We start from the raw sequence: 26915 nt of genomic DNA, 5'->3' as shown, positions 1-26915 counted from the left end.
AGCGTCACTGTTACTTTGATGTTTAACCCCCCAATCACAATATTCCAGCAATACATTATGGTGGTGATCACTGAACCAGCATCAGACCAATGGTTGATATAGTGAGCACTCATTCAACCAAGGGGGCGGTGGGGTAGCCTAGTGGTTAAAGGGTTCGCTTGTCATGCCGAAGACCCGGTGTTCAATTCCCCACATGGGTACAATGTGTGAAGCCCATTTCTGGTGTCTCCGCCATGACATTGCTGGAATATTGCTCAAAGTGGTGTAAAACCATACTCACTACTGCCAGACAACATGGGCGATTTAGAAATTTGTGGCAGAACACCTCGATTTAAGTATCCCGATAGGTAGCTGTGTCATACCAATACCAAACTGTGATGGCTTTTTAAGGAAGATAAGGAAGACACAGCAGACCCAGGTTTGATCCCCACGTGTGACAATGTGTGAAGCCCATTTCTGGTGTTCCCTGACGTGATATTGCTGGAATATTGCTGAAAGCGACTTAAACTCACTCACTCATTCAACCAAGACACCAATTTGACCACCTGACACCCTATCCACAAAGCAACCCTAGCACTATGCCATTCATAAGGCTATGATAAAGTTTAGAGTTACAACAGGTTGTAATGTTAGGAAATGGGCTTCACACATTGTACCCATGTGGGAAGCTGAACGCTTTAACCACTAGGCTACCTCACCGCCCCATTGGTTGAATGAGTGCTTACTATATTAATCATTGGTATATTGGATTTGTGAGACCCAGATCCATTAAGTCACATTCCCTGGTATGCAGAAGTCACTGAAACCCAGTTCTAACCCCCAAATCAAAAATATTTCAAGTCAGACCAGTGGCAACAATTTCTGACTTTAAATTAACATCTCACTGTTTGATGTGCTTTAATTAAAAACACATGGCACTTAACAAACCACCCTGACTCACGCCACCACTCTTAATGCACATGAAACCAAAATATCTATTTTAAAAACACAAAGCCAAATCAAGTAGTTTTCTGTTCTGCTAAATGTTCCATAATCGCTCTCCATTTATGTCGCTTTGAAAACCGAAATATTTTTTAATGTCGCAATTCATATCCCGAGAAATGCGCACTTTGTTCGTAATTGGCAACTGAAAATACCCTGCACACCAATATTTACGAATGCTACTCTCGCCAGTGTTGAAGCATGACCAGTCATACAGTGATGAGGGGAGCCCTTTGAAACTTTCCCTGCTTTGTAGAAAGTAGTTGATTGCCTGCTTTTTGCAGAAATTTGTTAATATCCCCATAGCATGATGTTGAATAATTGGTTTGAGTAGCAAACTGATAACTGTCTATTAGTGGTGTTCCTCTGAATGATAGAGTTTGCGAAGTCCAAATCATTTGCCTGCAAGATGACGCTAGTTTGAACAACAAAAACAGAACTTGTATCACGTGAACACACATTTTCTTAACATGCTTCGTCAATACTACAACAGCTGAATTGGAGAAATTCTTTTCAAGTTAAATTCACAGGAAGGCAATCAAACACTGCTTTTAGGAGTCCTGCTTGGTTCATGTTTAGCACAAAGGGCATATGCTAAGTGAAAGTCAAATTATTGAGTAAAATATCAAACATGCAAACAATCCCGTTTTACAACCATTCCAAAAGTATTTTTGAATATTTTGAAAATTTGACACTTTCAATACCACAGCCATGTTTAGAATCAGTTTGACATTCTGTGAGAATATTTCTATTGCTGGGTCATACACAAAGTTTCATGCCAAAGATGAATCCATCTCTGATATAATAATACTTGGTACTTTTCTTTTGCTTACAAATGTGATTGAATTTCTGCTTTGAACTTTGGAAATGCAGTTCTGATTGGTCAAATTCAGAGGTATCAAATCACAAAACCTGCCAACCCACCTCTGATTCAAACAGCTGATGTAATGCCCACATCACCACTTAAGATAATATTAACACAAAAATATGTCTTTAACAGTAACTGTTTTTAAGCTTATTAAAATAATTATATGATCATTTATAGGTGGTAACAAGCAGATTTGCAGTTACTACAATAATCATCTATTTTTGACATATCTTAAGTTTAAATTTTCCTAAATACATGACACATTTTATGGATAACAACTTCTTTTTATTCTCTATATGACATATCAGAGCCAAATCCTCCTTCATCGGTGAATTTTCCATTGCAAAATTTAACATCTAAATCCTCACAATGCACAATGCACATTCACTTTCAAATTCAACTGAATGCCTATGAAATCTTTTCTACAAAACATTTGAAATAAAAACTAAACAAATCCAGACTGGCCAAATTATTGCAGAATATTGTGAATTTGCTGACTGACTGCCTGACTGAGTTTGGTTTTACGCCGCTTTTAGCAATATTCCAGCAATATCACGGCGGGGGACACCAGAAATGGGCTTCACTCATTGTACCCATGTGGGGATTCGAACCCGGGTCTTCGGCGTGACGAGCCAACGCTTTAACCACTAGACTACCCCACCGCCCGTGAATTTGCTGAGGATGAATGAGATATTCTTGTTTCGTTTTTTTCCACAAAGAATTTGTTTATTTGCACAAAACTAAGTAAATCAAGACTGACCAAATTATTGTAGAATATTCCGGATGTGCTAAGGATCAATGAGAAATTCTTGTTTTTGTGTCTGTAGTAAGACAAGGCATAAGCTAACAAGAACTTGTGATTAAGGTGAGCTAAAATGCGGTCAACATCACATTACTTGTCAGTTAATGCAATTTGACTAAGAAGTGTATCACAAAACAATGCCAGCATTTTCAGCATTCGTCAATCCAGCTATCAATTACTCGAACACACAAAACCGATCCCCCAACTCTGCTGCCAATCTGGCCCCAGTTTGACGCAACAAAGGGAATACTGTTTAATTTTCTTCTCACCACCACGACTGACCTAAATAATAGCTCTGACGTTTACTAAGGATGATGGACAACCTGATCGTGCATAGCTTGGCTGTAATACATTTTGCACAATCGTTAGCTATTGTATGAATGTGCTCCAGTCTCTATAACTATTATGTGAAAAACTCCAGCAGATCCCCTCAGGCTGAACGGGAGCCATTGGAGAATGGCTAGTGTGTGTTCAGGTATTTATTTAGCAATTATGAATCCATTTCCAAATATTTTCCTTAATTGAGTGCTTTTGGTGCTATCATAAGAGACAAGCAATCTACTTGTGGGTATTTGGTAACATTAGCTAGTACCATAAACTAGTGGCTAATAACCTCGTTTCAAAACAGAAAGTACCTCTATCTCACATCTCCAGGGTATGACCTAGGTCCGCACTAAAATGAACAGGGACCCAATCCACGTCTGGGTCAGTCTTTCTGAGCTCCAGATTAGTTATGTATTTGCATACAATACGAAAAATTAATCACCTTGACCCAGTTAATTTTGACAAATATGCTTGAATTGTTTTATCTTTTATTTTTCATATTGTGTCAAGGAGCAAACCTGTGCAGTTCGTAGATGTTTTCCAGCTTGATTAAACCAAAAAAACAGAGGTATGGTTCTCACAATCCAAGCATCAAAGTCAGGGAGTTCTATTATTTTACATCCCTTCCTACAACATTCAAGCAAGGTCACGGTGTGGATGGTGTGGGGACATCAGAAATGGCCTTCACATATCCTAGCAATGCGGAGAGTCAAACCAAGACTTTTGTGTGACAAGCAAATGCATCGACCACTATGCTATTCCACCTCCCAACCTTGGTTCTGGCACACATACTTACATAATATTCAAAAGAAACATCAACTAACATATTTGATAAAGAGATCTCAGTACAGTAGTGATCATAACTCTTTGTTAAAGTAACATATGTTATATCTGGGACTAAACTTTTTAAGTAAAGTACAGATTCTAGTACTTTCGTTGGGTTGAGTCCTATCTGGGATTCAAACCCACACTCTCAGAGTCAGGCACCTAATCGCCAGCACACAAAGTCAGCAATCTAACCCACTCAGCCACAACAAATCCCGGATGGGACTCAACCTGACAAAAGTACTAGAATCTGTACTTTACTGAGAAAGTGTGCCAAATACAAATGTACCATTCGTTACATTTGACCACTTTCTAAATGGCATTACGTATTCATATGTTAAAGTATTTGAGTTACGAAGACCTCAGCTCTAAGATTGGAAATGACCTTGGAATCCTTGGCTACTTGAGATATGCTGTAACTTCCAATGCCCAAGATCCTAATAACTGACATCATGTGATGATAAACCTCATGTCATATAACCATGCTTCTGTGTTATTGTGAAACCAGTCCGAGGCCAGTTCAGTAATGAGGTGAGGTGAGGTGAAATTTGGGTTTAACGTCATGCTTGCGAAAATTTCACTCATATGACGAAGTGCATGCGTGTGTATGTGTATGTACGGCTGCTTGTACTAGCCCAGACTTAAGCTGGTTTAATAGTGCTAGCCCACTGAGATACCATGCCGCAGTGAAGCATGAATACCCCACTCAGACACATTATACTGACTCCAAGCCGACCAGTCCTTGTTGTACTCATTAATGCCGAGCGTCAGGCAGGGACCAACAAGTACCATATTTTAACGTCTTTTGGTATGATCGCGGTCGGGGATCGAACCCGCGACCTTCCGCTCTCACCACTACACCACGGAGGCGGTCAGTTCAGTAATGAGTTCATCTGTACAGTAACTACCAAGTTATGTCCCTTTAACTTTACCCTTCAGAAGTCCACCGGTGTGGTATAGTGGATGTCAGTCCCGCAAGCAGAAGCTTTGTGGTTCGATACCTGTCATGCCGTGCCATACCTCCTCTATCTAGCTCTCATATTGAACCCTTTCTGTATCACCTCTATTGTATTTTCTTTCAATTATTGCACAACCGAGTTGCATACAGTTTTGACACCTATTTTCATTTCACTTTGAACAGTGTTTCAGTCACAGTACAGCATAATTAACTAATCATTTAGGAAACCTGTATTTCTGCACCTGCTGCACCCCAGTCTTCGAAAAAGTTCACTCCAGATGACAATCGACATAATTTTGTTGGACACTATCATGTGCTAAAACCTTCCACATCCCGACAACTCAAGCACCTAAAAGCTCCAAGAGTCAAAATCCCTCACTGATTGGTGCATTAAAACTTCATTAAAGGTAAAGACAAATGAAAACAGTTCCGATAGTTTTCACAAACGTACAAGTTTTCTCCGATTTTCGAGCATTCAAATTACCATGTGTAAATAGAATTCAACAATGATTCCGTGGATATTGAATCGTCACTGTTTGAAGTCAACCGAAGCTTTTCTTTGAAAACCCACATGTCCATTGATTTAACTGATTTAGGGCTGATGACATTAAAGTGTATGGATATCAATGTCGGTTTAAGCGGTATCTCATTTCCGCGGGACATGGAGCTAGATAGATTTTTATTGGTTTAACTTTTTTCAAAAGAAGCACACATCAAGACAGACTTCATTACGAAGAATTACCCATAAAACATTCTTTGGAAACTTACTTAGTTTTTTTTATACTTTCACATGCTTCAAGGTGAAAAAGTTGTGAAAATAAAATATAAAAAAAATTCTCAAAAACATTTTTTTGGGTGAAATAAAATTTAACAAACTTGTGACATAAATGATGGGAGGAATTATTCAATGTGATGCCAAAAGATACGAGTGATTACACAACGATCAAGGTGATAAATTTCATTTGGAATTATGCAGTAGCCATAGTTCCGATAGCCACAATGCAAGATCTAGGCAACAGTGAAGTCCATGAACATGGCATGGATTAAAGATGGGGTGGCAATATCATACGTATCGCCTCCCGACAAGGATGTAATAACTGATGCCCTCTTGTCCCAAACTGTTTCTCATTTTCATTGAGAATTGCCAATTTCCACATCAAAGATTTGAACTGCATTCTCCTGCAACCAAGCGAATGATTTGATACCCCTTCTAATCAGAGTTATTTCAGAAACCGTGCCACAAGGCAATTTTAATATTCCTTTTCCCATCAAACGAGCAATTCATCTTTGCATTGTGCGACACTGCCATGTCTTCCTTCTTTCCATTACCTTGTGAAATCGGATGCCAAACACAATTTTTTGGTCTCAGCCGAGCTAGTGCACTGAATACCCAATAATGAGCCTGCCAGGAGGGGCGACCACAAAGGCTCGAGGCTTCCAAAAGAATCCCATTCCCTCATGCAGCATGGCCTTTCACTAGTTGTTTTCATTATCAGACAAATGTTTACAAATTTCATGTTGTGTTTTTACTGTCTTCCTTCCATTGAACAAAACATGTACAAAATAGTTTCTGCAGGGCTTTTAAAAGGAAATTTTCAATTTTTCAATTTGTTCGTTTCTCAAAGAGAACTACTGAAAATGACGAGTCCCTCTGCCACCGCTACCAGCACGCTTCAGTCTCATAGTCAACAGCAATTATTACCGATAACTTGGAATCAATTCTTTCATAATTGCCAGATGAACGAAGCACAACCCTATTTCAGATAGGCACAAATGGGGAAATTGGACAGAGGATTCTGTGAAAACAAATTGTGATAAATTAGCTGCTTCTTAAACATTTTGTTTTTTAAACTTAATCCAAATTATGATTGATGCATATGTTTATCTTCCTTAAAGAGCCATCACAGTTTGGTATTGGTATGACACAGCTACCTATCGGGATACTTAAATCGAGGTGTTCTGCCACAAATTTCTAAATCGCCCATGTTGTCTGGCAGGAGTGAGTGAGTGTGGTTTTACACCACTTTGAGCAATATTCCAGCAATGTCATGGCGGAGACACCAGAAATGGGCTTCACACATTGTACCCATGTGGGGAATTGAACCCGGGTCTTCTGCATGTTAAGTAGAAGCTTTAACTATTAGGCTATCCCACCACCCTCTGGCAGTAAAAGCTTCCCTGAGGAGTGGTGATGTGCTCAGGTTATGCAAACATTTGTAACTGATAATGTTTGAATGAACACAGAATTTAGGTATGAATTTCTGCAATGTTACAGGCATGTCATGTAGTGTATCATGAGGTAAACAATTCAGATGGTTCGATATACTAGTGAGTCTTCACATCCCTATTTGGTATTTAGTTGATATATTTTGCTATATTTGTACCAATGTATTTTTATACTGAACTAAACATATCAACAGGTTCTCAGCAGGTCTCACTAACAATTAGACCAATGAAGATCCAGGTTAGAATCGGTCTCCAGCAACCCATGCTTCATGTCACATAGAGTCTTTGAAAGGCATTTATATATAATGCACATATCAATGATGAAGGAGTAAGAATATACTCTGAAACAGTGTGTCATTCAAAATAAGGAAGTTGACATCCATAAGTTCTCGCCTTTAACCCATACTTGTCATAAGAGAAGACTAACAGGATCGGGTGTTCACGCTCGCTGACTTGGTTGATTCAGTTGGGTAGATCGATGCTCATGATGCTGATCACTGGATTGTCTGGTCCAGACTCAATTAGTTACAGACCGCCACCATATTGCTCGAGTGAGTGAGTGAGTATTGTTTTATGCCGCTTGTAGCAATATTCCAGCAATATCACGGCGGGGGACACCAGAAATGGGCTTCACACATTGTACCCATGTGGGGATTCGAACCCGGGTCTTCGGCGTGACGAGCGAACGCTTTAACCACTAGGCTACCCCACCGCCCCCAATATTGCTCGAATATTGCTGAGTGTGGTGTTAAACAACAACTGGTATCTATCAAGCATTTTTTGAAACCTCAACTCTCTTTAACAGTTACATAACTTCAGTCAAAACCTACTAATATTAATATATACTAGGCACATAAAGAAACTGTGCATACAAAAATTTAAAATCTAAATTTATCAAACCTGTGTAGACACATAAGGATTTAAACTCAGAGATTAGTGACATGTATCCAACATGCATGCACGTGCCACGTTCCGTGACGTCAGTGGGTTCGTCCTTGAGATGTGCAATACGTTGTTGCACGTGCATTCCGGGAAAGAGAAACAGAGCAAATGAATGCCACACAATACTGTCACTTTGGAAAGCTCAACCCCTGCCCTTGCGATCGTTCAAAAAAATTAAACGGCTATTGAAGCGCATAGCATGCCAAGGCTCACGCGTCTGCACAACGTCATGAGGCCATTGGGATGGTCTGTGGGGAATGTCTCAACGACAAGTGGCTGCACATTTCCACTGCGCGACGAACACCATTTCTGCACTTTCGTGAGACGCTACCAGAACACAAATGACGCCATCGATCGGCCACGTTCTGGACGTCCCACGTGTAACAATGCCAAGACAGGACAGATGGATAAGGGTGACCCATCTTCGCCACAGGTTTCAGACTGCAGTGATGACTGCCCGAACCATCTCAGGACTTCGCCATATCCACCCTAACACAGTTCGACAACGCTTACGTCATCACGGGATCAGACCACGGCGTCCCCGCCATACGGCCTATCCTGACACAATGTCATCGACAAGCTCGCCGAATGTGGTGCTGAAATCATGTCCGCAGACCCTTGTTTTGGTGGAGAAATGTTGTTTTTACAGATGAGTCCAGGTTTAACATTTCCCATAGTGATGGACGTCAACGTGCCTATAGACGCGTGGGAGAACGTTATGCACAGGCCTGTGTCTTGGAGAGGAATCGCTTTGGTGGTGGTTCCGTGATGATTTGGGGTGGAATAACAGCACGCCAAAGAAATCCTTTGGTGATTGTTCAGGGCAACTTAACTGGTGTGGGCTACAGGGATCAGATTCTTCGACCTGTGGCAATTCCTTTCCTGCAACGTCATGGCCCTGGGTTAACATTCCAACAGGACAATGCCCGCCCTCATACGGCAAGGGTTGCTATGGATTTCTTGCAACACCACAACGTTGACTTACTGCCTTGGCCTCTATCTCTCCCCGATAGAGCATGTTTGGGACGAGATGGATCGACGTCTACGCCGTCTTCCTCATCCGCCAGATAACGTCCTTGACCTTGCAACAGAACTTGAGAGAATCTGGCGTGACATCCCGCAAGCCTTCCTTGCACGTTTGATAGGCTCTATGCGTCGTCGATGCACTGCTGTTCTCAATGCCGATGGTGGACATACCCATTATTGAGCTTGTGACATGGTCGTTTGACCCCTGTCCCGCTTGTGGACTCGTGACGTCATTGTGATTGACTTTTCAATTGAAATTCTCCCGACTTGTTATGGTCTCATGATCCCTCCATTAAAGTTTATATGTACCTTTGACATTGTTATCGTACTTATCAACTGGGATAATATTTTGACAATGCACAGTTTCTTTATGTGGTTAGTATATTAGCATTTGGAACCTTAAATCTCTGTAACACTTAAATAACTCAGTTTAGTTAAAACCTACTGATATCTATAGTTTTATTTGAAACCTCACACCTTTGCTGGTAGTTTGATACCCAAGCCAGGTAGCAATACCATCTTGTTTGTAATGAACAAATAATTATTCATGACTAGACCATATTCATTAACCTGTTCATGATTTGAAAGAAAGCAGTTATTAGTAACAATGCTTAAATACTTGAAAAAACATCTTCATTTGGTGAACAATTCATCAATCAAATTTTGAATATAATCACTCAAATTAATAATCTGATATTCACTCTTTAATGAACTTGTTCAGCAAAAGTAAATGATTTTATAAATGGGGTACATAATTATGTCACTACTACTACATCATACCTACGAAAAGCCTTGCGTCTCCTACACAAGAAACATTTAAAAACAATTCTGTAAAACCATTTCTACATTTAGAAAAAATCTCATTCCATGCAATCAAGCAAGGAGGCATTTGCTTTGAAACAATGTAATTGTGACATTACATGACATGGAAAAGATCAAGCATTCTGTTCAAATATGCATCAAAATGCACAGAACTATTAAACATTCATATAAAAGACATCACAATATCTGATGCTGCAATGTTAATCTCAACTATTTCACAATGAACATTAAGAAGGGCATACCATCAACAAAGGCAAACACTGACAGAAATGGACTTTCTTGCAATACAATACTGTATTAATGCTTCAAATATATCCTGTGCCCTAGAATAGCTGTATCATTGTGCTGGCAATACGTTTTACAGCTACTACCCCAAATGTTATCAAAGATACTTTTAAACAATGTTTTTTTCTCATCTTCAAGACATCCACCCTACAAATCTGGCATTAACATCATACTATTTATTGTATGAATTTCTGAGTTTCCCAACATCAAATGTTTCTGCCTTCTTTGATATGACATTAGCCAAGACTCGGGTGTGCCCTCCTGTTATTTCTGACATTACAACAACTAGAATGAAAAGTACCTGTGCATTGTATCCATGACGCCCAAAAGTTGTTTCCTAGCAACAACCAGTTTGTCAGAAAAATGCGGCTCAGTCTTGAGGTAGACCTGAATTTCACCAGCAACCTTCAATACAAATGAAGAAACATGAACAAGCTGGGCTTAAGGTTAGTTTGAATAGTACTTCAGCTATATCGTGACATGATCTCACCACCAGCCTTCCATACCAAAACAAGCATGAATGACTGGGTTTTATCCTCAGTCTGGACCGTAGGTTAGTTTCATCATGACATGATCTCACCACCAGCCTTCCATACCAAAACAAGCATGAATGACTGGGTTTTATCCTCAGTCTGGACCGTAGGTTAGTTTCATCATGACATGATCTCACCACCACCCTTCCATACCAAAACAAGCATGAATGATTGGGTTTTATCCTCAGTCTGGACCGTAGGTTAGTTTCATCATGACATGATCTCACCACCAGCCTTCCATACCAAAACAAGCATGAATGACTGGGTTTTAACCTCAGTCTGGACCATCGGTTAGTTTCATCATGACATGATCTCACCACCAGCCTTCCATACCAAAACAAGCATGAATGACTGGGTTTTAACCACAGTCTGGACCGTAGGTTAGTTTCATCATGACATGATCTCACCACCAGCCTTCCATACCAAAACAAGCATGAATGACTGGGTTTTAACCTCAGTCTGGACCGTGGTGGTGGTGGAATTAGGTTTAACGTCGTGCTTGAGAATATTTCGCTCATATGACGACGTGCATGCCTGTGTATGTGTATGTGCGGCTGCTTGTACTAGCCCAGACTGAAGCTGGTTTCATAGTGCTAGCCCACTGAGATACCATGCCGCAGTGAAGCATGAATACCCCACTCAGACACATTATACTGACTCCGAGCCGACCAGTCCTTGTTGTACCCATTAATGCCGAGCGCCAGGCAGGGACCAACAAGTACCATATTTTAACGTCTTTTGGTATGACGCGGTCGGGGATCGAACCAGCAACCTTCCGCACTATGGGCGGACGCTCTAACCACAGAGGCGGTCAGTCTAGACCATAGTTTAGTTTCATCATGGCATGATCTCGAGTGGGAGGAAATCCCAAAATGGCAGGATAATATTTGTAGCAAGCTTACTTTCTTTTATAATCTGACAAGTAAGTGACTTGGACAATGGACACTGATGTTCAGGATGAAAAGATCTAGCTTGGCAATTCCAGAGAGCTGAAGGATTAGGTCTCAAAACAAACACAGATCTCTTTAACTCCTTGTAACTATTCACGCTGTCATCCTGTTCCAGATTGAATGAATGTTCATCCACTATTTGGACCTCCAAAATATACAAGTTATTCTATAGTGTTGGAACATATTTGGGCAGTAGGAGTGGGCCTAGAACTTCATGGTAAATGAGGTGATGCTCTTAATGAACTTTTATCCTTCAAGTAATACAGTCATTCTTAGCTTCCTCAACACACTGGCAGGTGTTGGAACATATCTGGCCAGTACAAATGGGCCTTGAAGAACTTCATGAAAACTACTTCCATCCTTCAGTTAATCCAGTCATTCTTACCTTCTTCAACACACTGGTAAGTGTGAGAACACTGCTGGCAGTTGGCAGGAATGGGTCCAGTAGGAACTCATGGAGGTTTGGGTGTGGTACAAGAGCCACTCTGGATATCACAGATGTCAGCACTAGGTTTATGGTGTACGTCTGCAGGGTGAAACAAACTAATGTTTCAGAAGAATCAGTTTTCTGCTAACTGCCAATATTTCTGAATAAACCTTTGCTACAGTCTTGTGGCCATCTGCTTAAAACACTGCTTCAATAGCAGGCAACAGAGGATCGCACAAAAATCATGTTAAATTGGGCTCATTTGACTTCATGAGTCACACACAGCGTCTTTTCATTACATGACTGACAGACCCACATTACTACTAGACTATATAGCTAAGTAAGAGGCAACTAACAGGATTGGGACATCAGGCACATTGACTTGATTGGCATGTGTCATCTTATCCCAATTGCGTAGATCGATGCTCGTCGTCACTGGATTGTCTGGTCCAGAATCGATTTTTTGGTAAACTGTCCCAAAATAGCAGGAATATTGCTGAGTGGAAAACAACAAACAAAGAAATATATCTGACATAAGGAGGAGAATCGTGTATAAACCTGCGACATATGGTAAGGACACAGTACCTGTTTGAGGAGCTTGCTCAGCCTAGTGAGCAGCATGTGGAGGAAGTCACCTTCATAGAAAGCATCCATCTTGTACTGTTCCATCTGAACTGGTTCCGACGGCCACTTCCATGACCTGCTGCCATGCTCCACACAGTTGAACTACAACACACAGAAATTATTTTAAAAACTTAAAGATGGCTCACACAATGACTCTTGCCTTCATCAGAAGTGACTGTAGATCATCACACACTTCAGCACCACTTTCATGCCTCAACTTATGTGTGAGCAGGGAGGTCAGGCACGGCGGCCATCTTGTTTTGAAAGTGAAACTAATCAAAATTCATCACATTTCAGTTTCATAAACTCACACTATATAGAAACCCATGCAGATCCTGGTTAAAATCAGACTTCAGCAAATCATGCTTGTTGTAACAGGCGACTAAATGATCGAGTGGTCAGTCCTAACTGAGTAGACCGATGCTCATGCTGTTGATCACTGGATTGTTTGGTCCAGACTGGATTATAAGCTGGAATATTGCTGTGTGTGGCATTAAACAACAAACAAATAAACACACAGACTGATCTTCACATAACGTAGATCTGAAACAACCATCTAATGGTAACAAAATAGATCCATACAATTAACTTCTTGTCAAAAGAGATGAATAAACTGAATTGGTCACTAGGTTGATTGGTCGCTTTACAGTGACATTGTTCATAATATCAACCACTTGTTTGGATGGCACAGATTATGCCCCAGGGTGAGACAGCATGGATATTGCTGACTGCTTTATCAAACCGATCCCTCCCAATCACTGAAACCATCACACTGTCTGTCACCTGATTTAAAGGAAATGTATATACTGAACCATAAAAGTTATGGATTATGAATATATTGGGGATATTTTTAAGAATTTTTTTATCTTAGTCTGTACAAAAAAATATTTAAAAAAGAATATTCATCACCCATAACTTATTTTGTTCTGTATATGTAGAACAAAATCACAATTCCATCACCAAAACCAAAATTAGAATGCCAAATGATATCCTCGTGACTAACCAAAGATGCTATCTCAGAACAAATGACAATTCTCAAAACGAATTACACAACCGTCACATTACTCACTTTGAGAAACAAGAGTCATCAGAAGATGACATATCTCCCCACATCTTTGAAAGAACAAATCATCTGACAGTTACTCAGAGTCCAGCTTGATTTTAGACTAAGTGCAAATCATTTCCATGGAAATCATGAAAAAACATAAATGACAAAAATCTGCAAATAGCAAAAGGCACCACTTCAAGATCTGCCTCACATATCTACCAAGTTTTACTGAAAGATATTAAGAAGTTTCCGAGTTGTACTCCGGAAACGAAGCCCACCCCTCCCTTTTGGGACTAAGTCCGAATCGTTTCCATGGAAACCGGGAAAAATAAAAATGCCAAAAATCTTCAAATAGCAAAAGGCACCACTTAAGGTTCTGTTTGATACATCTACTAAGTTTTGCTGAAAAATATTGAACGGTTCTTGAGTTATGCTCTGGAAACGAAGACCACCCCTCCCTTTTGGGAATAAGTCCGAATCGTTTCCATGAAAACCGGGAAAAATAAACATGCCAAAATTCTGCCAAATAACAAAAAAGCACCACTGTGGCATCTGCCTCACATACCTGCCAAGTTTTGCTGAAAGATATTGAGAAATTTTCGAGTTGTGCTCCAGAAACGAACCCCACCCCTCTCTTTTGAGACTAAGTCCGAATAGTTTCCATGGAAACCGAGAAAATAATTATCGCCAAAAATCTGCAAATAGCAAATGGCACCACTTAAAGATCTGTTTGATATATCTACCAAGTTTTGTTGAAAAATATTGAACGGTTTTTTGAGTTATGCTCTGGAAACAAAATGATTACGGACGGACGGACAGTACAACAGACGGACGAGGCGTCGACTATATCCCCCCGCATTACATGCCGGGGGGATAAAACAATACAAAACTATTACCAAAAAATTTGACAAATATCTTCAAACATCTCTTTTATTCTTGAAGAAACATTCCCATGTTAAACAACCATCATTTTATACTGAGATGAGGCACAAATAACCAATATGTCAAAGACCAAGCAAAGTGAGTTCCACGTGTCAAACACTGACAAGGTAAGCTGATAATTTCCCTGTTCAAGCCGTCCCTGACAGTCTGCGTCCACTGCATCATCTCACCTGTCTGGTCGCATCTCGGAGATACATGTCGTAACCGCTGTCAGCTGTCTGGTACGAAGACTTAGCCTCCTCCGGCAGCATGGTCAGAAAGCTGGAACCAATGAAAGATGCTGCATTGTGCGTGTGCTATAACAAGGTTATTATCTCTGTCTTATTGTATTACTTTAATCGTATCATATCAACTTCAGCAGCCTCCACAGACACATGTGATGGACACATGGGAAGGACACATATTTTGCTATCTGATTCTTAAGGTGTGCAGAAACCGCTTATTTAATTATAATAAACAAATCCTACATATACCAGATACAGATCCCTGATCCACATGTTGGTCATTAAGCTTATTCAATTAAATTTCAGTTTTCTTCAAGATATTGTACATCTGTTTAAAACATCCAATTCCTATTTCATTCATTAATCACATTTTTAGATTTGTTTCATACCTGTTTACGACCTTGTGCACTTCAGGTCGTACATATGCTGAGTCTGCAATAAAAGTAGAACATTAGTGAACGATCACAGCAATACAGACGAGAAATGAAAACATTCATTTCTAGGTCATGGTTTATTGAGTCGCTCTTTAAGGCTCCTTAAAGACTTAGCCCCGATAGTCTAATTCCTTCCCACGACATCCTTCAAGACTTAACCAAAAGAGCCATTCCTTTTCCCAGCCCTGAAACAAAAAGTCTGAAATCAAGACGCTCAAAATCAAATTTAACAGATTTTCCATTTATTCTCAATTAATGCTGTCAACAAAGACCCACACAGCAAGCCTCAAATCTCATCCTCCCCACCGTGAATACATTTCAATGTAAATTTCATCTGAACCGAGAGTCATCCAGTGTCAATCACAAGTGTCATTTACGACAAACATCCATCCAAATCTTGGTGCTTTGTGCAAATTTCCATCTTTCTTTGTCCAGTATGGCACGAGCACGAAATCATCCTTGTTACTCAAGTTTGCATAAATCATTAAGTTCTCATCATTCCAAAGTTGAACTGATTTCTGCCAAATAATTAGATCTAATTTGATAAGATGCTGAAGAAATATTAGATGAAGTGCTTGCATTTGGACAGGGGCGAAAAAAGTCGGCAAACATAATCATCCCTTAATTTACGTGTTAACCAACTTGTCATTACTGATGGCACGAGAATGAAGGTTTTTCTTAAAAGAAGGCATTTGCACAAAGAATTAAGTCAGCAATGTCAATTATACAGCCTGTTATACCATTTTGGCTTGATGATGACATCACAGCCATTCCCTATTGGCACAGAACAAGCTTTTGGTCATCCCATAACCAAACACAGTTTTAATCTTGTGTTTATTTATTCAAGAATTATAAGAGAACTGAAAGTGGTTCTTGAGAAATTTTGAAAACACTGAACAGATTCCTGCAAAGATTCAAGAATGTTCTCATGTTTATATTTTCCCTTCATCTCTCCGCTACAAAGGGGATGCTGACTTTGTTAGCGCCTAAAGTCCTGTTTATGGAATACTACTTAAACTAATGCTGCCTAAAGAGATCGATCATCTGAAATATCATTGATGGGAAGAATTATTGGCTATCAAAATGAAAATTGTGCCATAGATAATTTTGAACATATACAATTGAGATGAAACAAAATTTTAAGCTATTGTCACAACACATAAAGTTACGTCCTTATTCATGGGCAGCTTCTAGAACATGTTAGGATACTGTTTTTATTAGTAATCCAAAAGTAAAGTCGTCTGTAAAGTTAGGATCGTCTTACCACAAAGTTTGCTTTGTGAAACTGGATCAAGGGTTTTACATTATGCAAAACACTACGTCCTACTGGCGTACACATTGAGAATGTCAGCAAACAAATAAATTGTGATTCCCATTGAAGAAAATAGTATGCCTATTAAGATTATATGCGATTCTGATGAGAAATATTCAGTTCAAGGAGCCATGGTTGATTTTCTTCAATATGCAGAGATGCGAACACTTAAATTTAGCCCAATTAGTATTTTGGCTAAGAACTGATTCAAAAATTTGTATTTTTTTGCCAAAATTAGCATTAACTTTTCCAAAGAATATACAGCTATTCTAATAACTTGCTATTAACATATTTTGTTTTGTTTTTAAATTCGTACATATTCACTGCTATCGTAGTCGCATATTTTGTGTTGTTTTTTTGTAACAAATACAATAAAATCGTATGGGTTGGCATCTCTGCAATATGCCATGAAATCCTCAGGGTGCGAAATAGTTTCCAAATTTGGCAAGCCTGGGTCAGTCTAGCTATGCCTGAATGTTACTAGCCCACACAATACTTCATTAGTCCGAAACTTGAAACGTAGACACTGGTTTCATCATGACATTCCTAATATGATGATCATTTTTATCAGGCCATAATCTTGCACGATTTAAAAGTGACTGTGAAGATTTACTGGGCCGATTGGATTTTTACCAGCCACGGACTAGCAGCCCAGGGGCTATTTTGTACACTGAACTCTGTGAATAGGCCTACAGCTTCTGCCCATGAGCGAAATGCCATAAAAGAGAAAAAAAAAAGATCAAGTGTACCACATGTCAGCCTAGGAACTACATGTCTATTCCCTGTAGCCCTAAAATATATTACTGGAAGTTCCCTTGATTGATGGACCCAGGTAAATCCCTGTTTATGGACAAAAGCAACAGCGCTCATAGAAATTCATGGACACATGAAAATTAGCAGTCATTTCAAGTTACAGACGCTATGGCTTTAGACATCGGTCAATCTTTCTATGAATCACAAGAAATCACTTCTTGTGATTGTCCTGGGTCCAATCAAATTGTTTTTGTACATTTGGGGTTTAAGGGAGGGAGTTTGTGCCAGTTGGACCAGTATCTATATCACAGCACGGCATGGTAGCTTGAATACTGGACCAATGATTGGTGAAAACCCAGGAGCACACTCAGGTATGGCGCTGAAACACCAATAATCAGAATCTGGATGAATCTGGTAACTAAACCCATGGGTGAGTATGTTCACTTTAACATTTGAACAGACTTTTATTTATATCACAAAATAACCATGAAGATTAACATTCACCAGCTTATATTAGGGACATGTTACATCACTACCAACCAACAAGAGCTTTAAGATCAGCCAATGATAAACTGCTTCAAGTTCCTAAAACTAAAACAAAGATGGGTGAAGTGGCTCTATGCTTTGCAGCTCCAACACTTTGGAATGCTCTACCATGGAAATCTGAAATTGTCCAACAAAAGACATCTGAAGACTTATCTCTTTTCTGCTCACTTAAACCAGCGCCACTGAGCAGTCATACTGAATCTGGAAACCAGGCGCTATACAAACCAATTATCATTCCTTCATTCACTGTGATGAAACCTATAGCACAGTGCAAAGGTGAGATTCTAACCAACAATTACTGGATTCTAATTTCTAGCAAACTTAGGGAAACTGCTTTGCTCAACCAAACAGGATTCCACAAAAGGCAGGCAGAAAAAGGCACCATACAAGACATTTTTCATTTAGACAGCTGTATTCCTGAACAGGAAGTAAAAATAGGTCCCTGTATCAAATGAACTTAAAAAATGCTACAGTCATTTTGAAAATTTGCTCTTGAACTTATAAATGTGTTTGTTCATGATAGCCCGAGACTAACAAAATCCAATCATGGTGTTCCTCACTGTGTAGTTGAATTTGAGGGCTTTAATTCTAACCCAGTTCCAAATGCTTGAATTTCAAAATACAAAATGGAACTGAATCGAACTGAGAGAACACTGTAAACATTTTTGTCCAGTTGCAATGATTGTATAATTAGTTGTAGGCTAGCACCATCGCCAGGTAACATGCGCTGGTCTATCAATGTATAAGTCAGTTCTGTAAGTCGTGTTGACTGGTCGTGCCTGTTGGTAGTTCACTGAACAACCGTGTGAACATAACACAGTTTAAGCAGGACGAGCTCTCAGAACCAGTGACATAAATGATAACACAATGCCATTTTAGAAAGTGGTCAAATGTAACACGTTACCCTTGAGATTACACTTTCTTGGTTAAAGTACAAATTTTAGTACTTTTGGGGGGTTGAGTCCCATCCAGGATTCGAAATCTGAGGGTGTCGGTTCGAATCCTGAATGGGACTCAACCCAAAAGAAGTACTAGAATTTGTACCTTAAAAAAGGAAGTGTAATCCCAAATATAACATGTTACAAGAGACATAAAGTTTCCATCAATCCTGACTATTCTGAAAAGATTTATAAATCTGCTTATGCAACAGTTCACACCTTAAGTAATTGATGAGGATGACTTAGATATGCTTCGAAAACACTACCAACGATAAATCATTTTTACTTTTTCAAGCACAAAGTACACAATATAAGTAATGATCACAAGAAAACGCCATCAGTCATTTTCTCCCCTGCCAGTTACATGACAGATATTCTAATGAATGTTAAAGTATAGCCCAATATCATGACGATGATATCAATATATATAAAGTTCAAATATGTACTTTTATCTCCAATACCACACATGACATTTGCTCTGATATCACAGACAATGCCATTACTGAAAGCTTACAACAGCAACATATGCACTGAGGTTTACCTTAGGCTTAATCTGTCATCTGAAACTGGCTGCACGAGAAAATACTAAAATTACAATTTTGCCATTCAGTATCAGATGACAAAACTGTTTTTGACCTTTTTCATTCTATTTTTATAGTTTTTTCTTCTGAAAGATGCTGAGTGTTCTGAATTGTACACTTTTAGATGCTGATGAATCTTGTCACATGTTGAGGGAATGTCAGCATACATACAACTGACTGACTGACTGACTGAGTTTGGTTTTACGCCGCTTTTAGCAATATTCCAGCAACATCACGGCGGGGGACACCAGAAATACACATTGTACCCATGTGGGGATTGAACCTTCTCCTGATCAATGAGCTTTAACCATTAGGCTACCCATCTACATACAAAGGTCACAAAGTTCAGTAAACATACACGACAAAACCTTCTCCTGATCAATGAGACATCTCTGCTAAAAGCAGAGTCGATTGTGCAATTGTGTCTATATCATGATTCGGTTAGAATACTGATCTTCAGTAACCAATGCTTGTCAACAGTCTAAGTCAAACTTGTTGCCATGGAAATGCCAAAAATATTTTATTCAGAATTCCAAAACTACCAAAAGGCACCAGTACACCACCAGATCTATGTATGTGCCAAGTATGGTGAAGAAAAAGTGAACGGTTTTAGAGTTCTGCTCCGGAAAAGAGCACTACCACTAATTTCAGTCTAAGTCAAACATGTTGCCACGGAAACGCGAGAAAACTTTTAATTTAGAATTCCAAAACTACCAAAAGGCACCAGTACACCACCAGATCTATGTATGTGCAAAGTTTGGTGAAGAAATAGTGAACGGTTTTAGAGTTCTGCTCCTGAAAAGAGCACTACCACTAATTTCAGTCTAAGTCAAACTTGTTGCCACGGAAACGCCAAAAAACTTTTATTCAGAATTCCAAAACTACCAAAAGGCACCAGTACACCACCAGATCCATCTATGTGCCAAGTTTGGTGAAGAAATAGTGAACGGTTTTAGAGTTCTGCTCCGGAAGCACTAATTTCAGTCTAAGTCGAAATTGTTGCCATGGAAACGCCAAACATATTTCATTCAGAATTCCAAAACTACCAAAAGGCACCAGTACACCACCAGATCTATCTATGTGCCAAGTTTGGTGAAGAAATAGTGAACGGTTTTAGAGTTCTGCTCCGGAAAAGACAAAAGTGCACGGACAGACGGATGCACTCCATTTTAATACCCCCCCACAAAACGTGTTGTAGGGGATAATAACAATTCAAGTGATTTGATCATCCATGACAGATCATCCGCTCAGAAAATGAAAGTAAGTTTTTTGTACAAAACAAATTTAATGAGGAATGAAATAGATATTTTTGCTACTACATCATAAATATTTTTCTGCTTCATGATACTGTGATGTGTATTCCCAACTTGCTAAGAACCATGACTTACAATGATGTGAGTCAATGGAGCATAAGTTCACATGTTTGAAAGGTTACCAACAAGAGTTAGTTATCATGATATTCTGACATTAATTCATGTACTTTCTAAATCCTATTCATAGCAAGTTTGCTCATCTGAAGCTAAAGATCTTCTTCGTGAAATACTTCTTCATATGCTTCTACTTGTACCATGTACTTTAGAAATCCTATCTTTAAAAGGGTTTGTTCACAGACAGGCCTCTTATGTGAAACTTAAGACCATCAATGATGATGAAAAGTTACATCATTCTTTGAACCATGTACTTCAGAAATCCTATTCAAAAAGGTTTGTTTATCATGGCCATAAGACCTGTCCTTCTAAAGCTAATGGCCATAAGACCTCTTCTTCTAAAGCTAAAGAACTGTTATGTTATTACTTGGGCCATGTCCTTCATAAATCTGGTTCTTGAAACATTTTCTTAACAGACAGAACGTCTTCCCTGAAGTTAAAGATCTTCTTCAAGGACGATGGAACGTTATGTCATTCTTTGCAGTGATAAGGACACAAGGTCATATCAGCAGAATAATCGTCTCAAATGTTGTCTCAACTTCTACACTGATAGTTGTTGACCAAATTAGGTTCCGATTCTCATGAATCTTCATCTGGCTGAGATGAACATACTGTTAGCTTCTGTGTTTGACACTAAACTAATTGTTTAGCTTGTCACGATCGCAGCCAAAGACCCATGTGAATTTCGTAACATATTCTTTGTCATCCTGTCGACAGTACAACGTTACAATGTGTCAATTGTTCATGAATCCAGCAATGATGGATGTGTATATGGTGGAGGTGCTTTGGTGCTGATTCCCCCTCGTACATAGCTGACATGGGGATGTCAATATCATCCCTATCCATCACAATTACCACGCTGCATGGCGACACATGCTTGTCAATAACAACATTTCCTGGCAGGAGGAGCTGGAGTAAGAGACTTACCACCCACAGCATGGATCTTTCAGAGTCAATCCTTTGTGTGTTTTCCCATCATAACACACCCAGCTGATGACGTCAACATTACATTCTTGAAATGCACCAAAGTAAGCGAGTAAGTTCACTCTTTTCACAAACAACATCAATGCCTTCAATGATTTTCAGCATTCCATTCATATAATTTCACAGCTATAATTTCTGCGGATAGTCAAGACTGGGTCTTCTTTTGCACTGCATTCCATATTCAGTTAAATGCTACTTTGGAGCACAGTGGTGTAGTGATTAGCATGCTGGCCTCTCACGCTAAAGGCCCGGGTTCGAATCCCGGTGGAGACACCAAAATTTGTGACCTGGGTCTCTTACTGTGTTGTGTCCCTGGGCAAGACACTTCGTCCACATTGCACTCAGTCCACCCAGCTGTTTAAAATGGGTACCTGAAAAGCGGACCTATACGGTCGCGCTTAGTGCTTAGTAGCAGCTTTGAAAGTACAATTCTGTCAGGGTAATAATGTAACCCCAGAGAACAGCATCGCGTTGGATTCTAGGCAAAAAATTAGCATTATTATTATTACTTTGAGTGAATGAGTGAGTATGGTTTCACGCCACTTTGAGCAATATTCCAGCAATATCACGGCAGGGGGACACCAGAAATGGGCTTCACACATTGTACCCATGTGGGGAATTGAACCCAGGTTTTCTGCATGACGAGTGAACACTTTAACCACGAGGCTACCCCACCCCCCGAATGCTACTTTGAACAGTATTCCAGTTACATCAGAACATGTCAGCTTCATGTGGGAGAAACGCCTGAAGTGATGCAAAGTGATGTGAAGTGATGAAGATGATGAAACCAAGGAGGATGGGTATGGTGCTTACACACCTACAAACAAATTGGAACAAGTGTTTGCCACTGATATGGCAATGTCCCCCGCCGCTAAAGAATGGAATATCTAGATTTACTACTTTTTATTTTTGGGTCACATACAAGATGCCTGAAATGATAATCACCCAATGTAGGCTGTCAACATACTTGAAAACAGTGGGTGCAATGTTTCATGAGATATCGCCTTTAAAAAAAGCGGTCGAAGTATCGTGGTGACCTTGAAGATAAGGTCAAGGTCACCCAAATAAACTGGTGTCTGTGTAATACCCCAATGTAAACTGTCACCAAATTTGAAGACATTGGGTACAACAGTCCATGAAATATCGCGTTAACAAGAGTTAAAAGCGTGCAAAGTGTCATGGTCACCTTGAAGATAAGGTCAAGGTCACCAAAATAAACTGGTGTCTGCGTAATCCCCCAATGTAGGCTGTCACCAAATTTGAAGACACTGGGTACAACAGTGTATGAGATATCACATTAACAACAGTTTGAAAAGTGGTCAAAGTGTCGTGGTGACCTTGAAAATAAGGTCAAGGTCACCCAACTCGACTGGTGTCTGCGTAATCCCCAAATGTAGGCCGTCACCAAATTTGAAGACATTGGGTACAACATTTCATGAGATATCGCGTTAACAAGAGTTTGAAAAGTGGTCAAAGTGTCGTGGTGACCTTGAACATAAGGTCAAGGTCACCCAAATCGACTGGTGTCTGCATAATCTCCCAATGTAGGCTGTCACCAAATTTGAAGACATTGGGTACAACAGTTCATCAGATATCGCGTTAACAAGAATCGGGACGTACGTCGTACGACGGACGTAAGTTCGGACAGACGCCGCTGAATACATCGTCCCCCGTTCCGCGTTCCATAGGTTTTTGGGTGGCCCAAGGGAAGCAACTCTGCACATCAATTTATGCCACCTTAGATATCTAGGCCACCTTTGCTCCTCAAGGTCATTCTATCATGGTAAATACTCTTTAACCATTCATACAACTCAGATATCCTGTCTTCCTGACTGAAATAGTTACGCTTTCATGGGCATCTTTTCAGCTTGTTTTACAGTGCATAAAACGTATGATTGCTTGATTAAACATTCCATGTCAGAATTCAAACAAAGTAGGCGATATCCATGTTTAAATCATCAGAGATACAGCTTGGTTTAATCCCAAATATTGAACCTGTGCGCTGATCTGCATTTCATGATCATCAGCATGCTAAGAAAGAAAAATGTGTGTTTTCTTCAAATAATAAATCAATCACGACATCAGGACCCTTGTCATCCGTAGTTGGTGTGTTCTTCCATCACCAGGCATTTGCTAATAATGGTGGGAGGTTTACCCAATGCTGGAGTCAAATTTGAAAAAAATGTTAATTTAAAATTGACCGCTGGGTTGATCTCATTAAGTGAATCTGTTTCACCATTTAACCCTAAATCTTCAAATGTAATTGCAATTCAAAACACTGCCTTGTTTATTGTTGACAATTTTTTCGATCTTTAAATATGTGAAATAAAAGGTGGCAATAAATCACATAAAAAAATACAACACAAATGCTAGTTATCCAGTTACCTTTTTAAATGTTATTTTTTCATTTTTTATCGAAAAGCAAGAGTTTTGAGTACAAACTTTTTTCATTATTTTGAGCAATATTCAGATGTTTACAGCAGTAGAATGTAACTTAAAGTCAGCACATGTCTGATAGGTTCTGTCAAAACAAAATATTTGAATTCTTCAACAAATTGGACTTAAGTGAGTGAGGAGTGAGTGAGTGAGTGAGTGAAGTGAGTGCTTCAAATGCTTCAATTTGATCGGCTTCACTAGCGTTAATGTCTTTCATCTGTCTTTCCCAGCACTCAAACAGTATGAACACTGTATTTATCAGAACAGAGAGAGTGTGTTTGACTCAACATCATTTTAAAAAGTATTTCAGTGATATCACAACATGCCAGCTTAATTGACAGTGTTCTTTGAGAGATGTCTATACTAATCATATATACTAATACTGATATATCCCCAGGAATTGTCTTGAAAGGGGGCAAATTTGTTTTTCCAAGATAGCAAGTAAACCATCTATAATGCTCTACTGAAAGAGCTGTGTAGTGTAACACAAGAGCCTGTGCTGACGAATGCCAGTGAATGTTCAAATTAATATATTCAGTGTGAGAGAGCAATTCCTGTCTTTACCAATGCCATCAATACTCCCGCTTTATCACGTCAGCTAGAGCCAGCAACCGAGTGGTGGACTACAGCTGTAACAATCCGCCTCATCAGGGCACGATGACACTCAATCAACACACATTGTTACCTCCCTTGTCCTCATCAGTCAACGCTAAACAACAAGCACTGGGGGCGGGGAACCTAGTCCACCGAGAAACCCCGTGGGGTGGAATTCTTAAAGTGATATCAAAGTACAGAAATCAGTCCTTCTATGAATCACTTGCACTTGTCAACCAGAATTCCTCTAGGAGTCGTGCTCGAGTAGTTTCCCTGAACAGTCACACATTAAATGTATAAACATTTATCGTTACTTGAGAAAGATCCATCCATCTGAATGGCTAATCACCATTTTGTACAAACCCATACAAATATGGCGGCTTGAATGGACATATCTGTTTCATATAATGTCGTCTGCTCATCACATCATAATGGACTCATATTCACACTGAACCAACCAGCAGCCATACAGCAGATCTGATGTGTCACACATACATACCTCACTGAAATCAACTCCCCATACTTGTGTACAAGTAATGATACGTTCATTACGTGTCACTACCAGGGTATACACGATTACTGAACTTTCAGTCCTGTGGGGAACGAACCCATTCAGCTCTTAAAATTCTGCTCAACCTGCTAGCCCCTTTCATGTATATCTAAAAATGTACATATATTTATTGCATTCAATTCAATTTTTCAACAATCGAACGGCTTCAAACTAATATCTATCCACTGAGTGTGGTATGAAAGAACAACAAGTTTGTTGTTTAACAATTGTAAAATAAACACATTATTCAGCAATTTTCCAGATGTATGACACTGAGGCATAAATAAATGAGTCTGGACCAGACAATCCAGTGACAGACACCATGAGCATAAATCCACGCAACTGGTAAACGAGATGTGTCAACCAAGTTAGCGAGATTGTTGACCCGATCCCGTTACTCACCTCCTACAACAAGCATGGGTTGCTAAAGACCAGTTAAAACCCGGATCTTATCGAGCGTATCAGTCAACAAACTTTGGAATGAGTGAGTGAGTATGGTTTTACGCCATTTTTAGGAATATTCCAGCAATATCACGGCAGCAATTTCACCAGAAATGGGCTTCACACATTGTACCCATGTACGGAATCGAACCCGGGTCTTCGGTGTGACGAGCGAACGCTTTAACCACTTAGCTACCCCACCGCCCCACTTTGGAATGGATGTATGTACAAATAAATGTACCTGCAGTGATTTGAATAGACATATTCAGAGTGGTTGCCTAGCAAATTCATTCATTTTAACAATTTCAGCAAACTTTTGAATTTCAGATGGTACAATGTACGACAAGGGCTGGTGACAAAGGAAAGATGGACAGATAGTGGACACTAATCACCATAGCTGAGACCATAGTTTACCAGTTCAGCAACCAATGCATACAACAGACAACAGACTGCAATATGCCTCATAATATGTCTTATGTTGTTTTTTAAGGCCCAAAACAAGCATGTGTTTCCCGATTGAGCACCACACAAAATAGGGTAAGTAGATGTTTTTTTTCTAAACTTCTTTTCTTTGAAAGAAGTCAGTTAATAAGCGGTCAGCAAAAGCCTGCTTTCAAATGAATGCAATGACTGGATTATCTGCAGTGAAAAGCAACAAATATATGCTTGTGGCATGACAGATGGTTAACACCAAGCTAAAAGCTTTGGAGAAAGTCCAGAAAATGTAGAAAAACAAGAAAAACAGCAGCCCAAGGTTAATGCAGGTCAGAAATGGAAAACAAACAATTTCGGCCTGACAAACTTTGGGTGGTCAGATGTGATTTATAGCTGCCAATACAAGCAATCTGGTAACTGGCTAGAGTCTTGTTGCATGCCAAGAAGGCATGGGAAATCTGATGGTGATCTAGGGTGCCCACAATCTGGTGGTGATCTAGGGTGCCTGTAATCTGGTGGTGATCTAGGGTGCCTGTAATCTGGTGGTCATCTAGGGTGCCTGTCATCTGGTGGTCATCTAGGGTGCCTGTAATCAGGTGGTCATCTAGGGTGCCGGTAATCTGGTGGTCATGTAGGGTGCCTGTAATCTGGTGGTCATCTAGGGTGCCCATAATCTG

At 39.7% G+C, this 26915-nt stretch overlaps 1 protein-coding gene across 1 annotated transcript in view; it reads right to left on the bottom strand.

Moving 5' to 3' along the window:
• The window catches only part of LOC124278976 (FHF complex subunit HOOK interacting protein 2A-like), a 113539-nt gene that overhangs the window by 11407 nt on the left and 75217 nt on the right, over nucleotides 1–26915 (bottom strand). Inside the window, exons 13-18 of the mRNA XM_046714769.1 lie at nucleotides 15197–15239; nucleotides 14754–14844; nucleotides 12555–12695; nucleotides 11928–12068; nucleotides 10361–10464; nucleotides 9733–9753 (exon numbers count right to left, since the gene is read on the bottom strand). Of these exons, the coding sequence (XP_046570725.1) occupies nucleotides 9733–9753; nucleotides 10361–10464; nucleotides 11928–12068; nucleotides 12555–12695; nucleotides 14754–14844; nucleotides 15197–15239 (541 nt within the window). The remainder of the gene's footprint in view (nucleotides 1–9732; nucleotides 9754–10360; nucleotides 10465–11927; nucleotides 12069–12554; nucleotides 12696–14753; nucleotides 14845–15196; nucleotides 15240–26915) is intronic.

Source organism: Haliotis rubra, unplaced genomic scaffold, assembly GCF_003918875.1.
Source record: "Haliotis rubra isolate DU_JTF1 unplaced genomic scaffold, ASM391887v1 Scf1065, whole genome shotgun sequence".
In the NCBI taxonomy this organism is placed as follows: Eukaryota; Metazoa; Mollusca; class Gastropoda; order Lepetellida; family Haliotidae; genus Haliotis; species Haliotis rubra.
This window is presented reverse-complemented; position numbering and strand designations above follow the sequence as displayed.